A 3,252-nucleotide genomic window follows, 5' to 3' on the forward strand; every position below is an offset into this window, starting at 1 on the left:
CTACTGACATGAAACTGGAGGATTAAGCAAAGCAAATCGGAGAAATTCTTCATCTTCTTCCAAGACAGCCATATTTTCTTCTGGCATAGTGATCCAAGCCTCTAGCCCTTGACTTGTATCAATCAGAATAACACTATCAGGAACTGTTTCCTGTGTTCCCCCTCTAAAACCTACCCACAATGGCTTTCCAGCTCCAAAATCCAACTCATTGAAACCCAAATTAAGCCAACTTGAGAACACGAATGCGATTGGCTTCTTCTTCTCTATTCCTTCCAGCAACAGCTCTCCAAACTCATCGCTCTGCAGAAAATCAGGGTCCGTTTGAATCCTCAAGAACAAGTCTTTATTGATGCTTCCTATCTTCTGTCTCGTGGTTTTCACCAAGTCCTTGAGGTTAACATTATTATTGTCGTTGTCCGTGTAAGTGACTATGTCGCAAGGTATCATCGCTGGCCATACCAGGTTTCCCATGGAGTTACTGGTTAAAGGGTCGCCTCTTCTTCTTCTGACGTCCATTATGTGCATTAATATGGCTGATCTTATGCCTTTGCTTCTGCGCGCGAGGATCAGGTGCTTGGCGATGAAAGAAGACAGAACTTGGTAACGTGTAGGGTTCGCTGAAGCTCCATCATCATCATCTTCTTTTGCTTCGACTCTCAGGTTACTCATGGCTTCCTCGGTGAACACGAATCTGTAAGATATATAATATCCGTCAGTTCAGATCTTCAGAAATGCATGCAATTATATTAAGATTAATACGCACGTAGTATCAAAATTATAGCCTCGTGAATGAACAACATACGCATTTAATGAGAAATTCGCATATCCTTAATTGATCTCTTAAAAAAAAACAGAGAGAGAGAGAGAGAGAGAGAAGTAGATTCTTAATTATCCTTTAGCTTTTCTCATGAATACGGGAGAATAGCGGGAAAGAGTTGTCAGATAGAGATTTTAGACCAATTGAGTTTAACACCGTTCTCGATTTCTCGTGTGTGTCTCTTGCAATACAATAACGTTATTATATATTATTATAATTATTTTATCATCCCTTATTAAAGTTAAATTGTCATAGGAAAGAGCTTGCCACTAAAAGGCCTGTAGGTTGGGGTCTCTATCAAAATGGAATTGCGTGTGAACCAACGTATTACAAATACTCTCTTTTATCCTACTTGTAGATCACATTCTAGAAATAAATTTTAGTCTAAAATATAAAATGCCTTGTATTAATTAAGCTATTTTTTTAATTTTACTATATCTTGATTAGTGTGAAGATATGTAGTTTAGTTGTATGATTTTAAGTCAAGAATAAAAATAAAAGTATATTTTATTTTTTAAGAGAAAAACCTTTTTAATATGGATGAAACGATTGAAATTGTCATACAATAAAGACCGAAGGCTTAATATTAAAACAAGATCAATTACTTAAAATAGAATGAAAAAAGTAATTTTTAAATCCTTATAGTTTCTCTTAATTTTGAATTATGTCCTTGTAGTTTATTTTGTTTTCATTGATTCCATTATATTTATTAATTCCAGATGGTTAAAATTCTTGAATTTTTATATAAAAATAAAATTAAAAACTTTTATATTTATCAAAAGATTATATAAATTTAGAATTGATTAGATATAGTTTTTATAACTTAAAATTTATGTAATTAGGTTATGTTTTCTAAATATTTTTTATACATGCAGAAATTTCATGAAAAATTAATATATATATATATATATATATAAGCATAGTTTTAAAATCAAAATTTCCTTCTTTTTTACCAAAAATATTAAATCAAATTTTCTATAAAATTTCTATAAGTGTTTGTGTTTTGAAAAAGTTAATCATTCATTAATAATTTTAACTTTTAGAGATAATATTCAAAGCAGAGAAAAACTGTAAGCACTTGAGTATTGATTTTTTGGATTACATATTTTTATTAATTAATTAATGTTAATCCACAACGTTATAAAATTTCAGCTAACATAATGTTGTCACGAACCTTCTTATGGTGGTGGTGACTTCGACCTTTGCGGGAGAAGAAATAAGACCGGCACGTATAGCAGAAATATCTCTGGGAGGGAACAAGGCGAACGCAGAATCAAAATCAGGCCACTCGATCTCCTCTCTTTTGTTCCGACAAATCGCCGACCACGTTCTCGCCAACACACGGCACGAGCTCGCGTCCATGATCGTATGAAGATTACACATTCCAATGGCCACGCCGCCGCACTCGAACGTGTTCACCTGAACCTGCAACTGAGGCAACGATTCTCCTTGTGGATGAATCATGCAAGGCTGGCATGGCAGTAGCTGGTCCAGAGATTCGAGCTTTGGCGGGTCCAAAAAGTCTGACATTGAAGTGTTCACGGTGGCTTCGTAATAGAGGGCTCCTTCGTCGTTGCAGGCGACGGAAACGACGTCGTGTCTTCGGCCGGCAAGAGGGTAGAAGATGGTTAGGGTTTCTGAAAGTGAGTGCTTGAGATTATTAGGGTTTGGGAATTGGGGGTAGAATAAGATTAGTGGGAAGTAGGTATTGGGATAGAGGACGTCGAAGGAGCTGAGCTTGAACATTTTGTTTTCTTGAGGAGTGGGTTTGGATGGTTTGATGGTTTCTCTTGAAATCACTTTGATTTCCATTGCAAATAACTCGAAGACAACTTTTAGTTTGATTTCTCAGATTCGAGTTAGACAATTAAAGATCTATATGATATATATGCACACAGAGCGAAATGAGTTCATGAATATGTGTTTTTTTTTATACTTAATTATTAATTAATACTGGAGGGGTTATACAGATTATGAAAATTATAACTTCACGTATGTTTTATTTAGAGCTTGAATTTAATTTATAGGAGGTTACAGAGGTGCTTAGTAACCGAGACTTGATATAATATTATATTATAAACTTCATCTGGATGATCCATTTCCTATTATTATCCTTTTAATTTTAAAATTCATTTTAGACGGAGGAAAAAACACAATAAATATAAACCTTTCACTTTTTATTTTGAAAATACTCCTTTCCTTCAATAATATTATAAGACATTTTTAACTAATTTATATCTCTAATAAGTTATTTAATGACATTTATAATTATATATATTTCTTAATTAAAAAACCTTATTAATCACACTTGTAATTAATAATTTTTTAAATTTGTACTAATTATGCTATGAAAGACCCAGAATATTTTATATTTTAAAATGATATTTTAGAAAAATGCCCTATAATTAATACTATGCGGAGGGAGTAAATGATAA

The 3,252-nt window shown here is 33.2% G+C and overlaps 1 protein-coding gene across 1 annotated transcript; it reads right to left on the reverse strand.

Moving 5' to 3' along the window:
- LOC129321807 (stemmadenine O-acetyltransferase-like) lies at positions 1–2,629 on the reverse strand. The gene is made up of 2 exons (XM_054967718.1): positions 1,992–2,629; positions 1–691 (listed from the first exon to the last, which is right to left on the reverse strand). The coding sequence occupies exons 1-2, from the start codon at positions 2,627–2,629 to the stop codon at positions 1–3; spliced, it is 1,329 nt and encodes a 442-aa protein (XP_054823693.1).
- Positions 2,630–3,252: the final 623 nt, after the last annotated feature.

This window comes from Prosopis cineraria, unplaced genomic scaffold (assembly GCF_029017545.1).
Source record: "Prosopis cineraria cultivar Desert tree isolate PC_DT_omini unplaced genomic scaffold, ASM2901754v1 PC1, whole genome shotgun sequence".
NCBI classification, from domain to species: Eukaryota; Viridiplantae; Streptophyta; class Magnoliopsida; order Fabales; family Fabaceae; genus Prosopis; species Prosopis cineraria.

What these genes read in the sequence shown, in the direction of transcription:
- LOC129321807 (XM_054967718.1), bottom strand. Translation starts at nt 2,629, where the DNA reads ATGGAAATCAAAGTGATTTCAAGAGAAACCATCAAACCATCCAAACCC. An exon ending in GTCACCACCACCATAAGAAG is followed by an intron (nt 692 to 1,991) that starts GTTCGTGACAAC and finishes TATATCTTACAG; the next exon opens with ATTCGTGTTCACCGAGGAAG.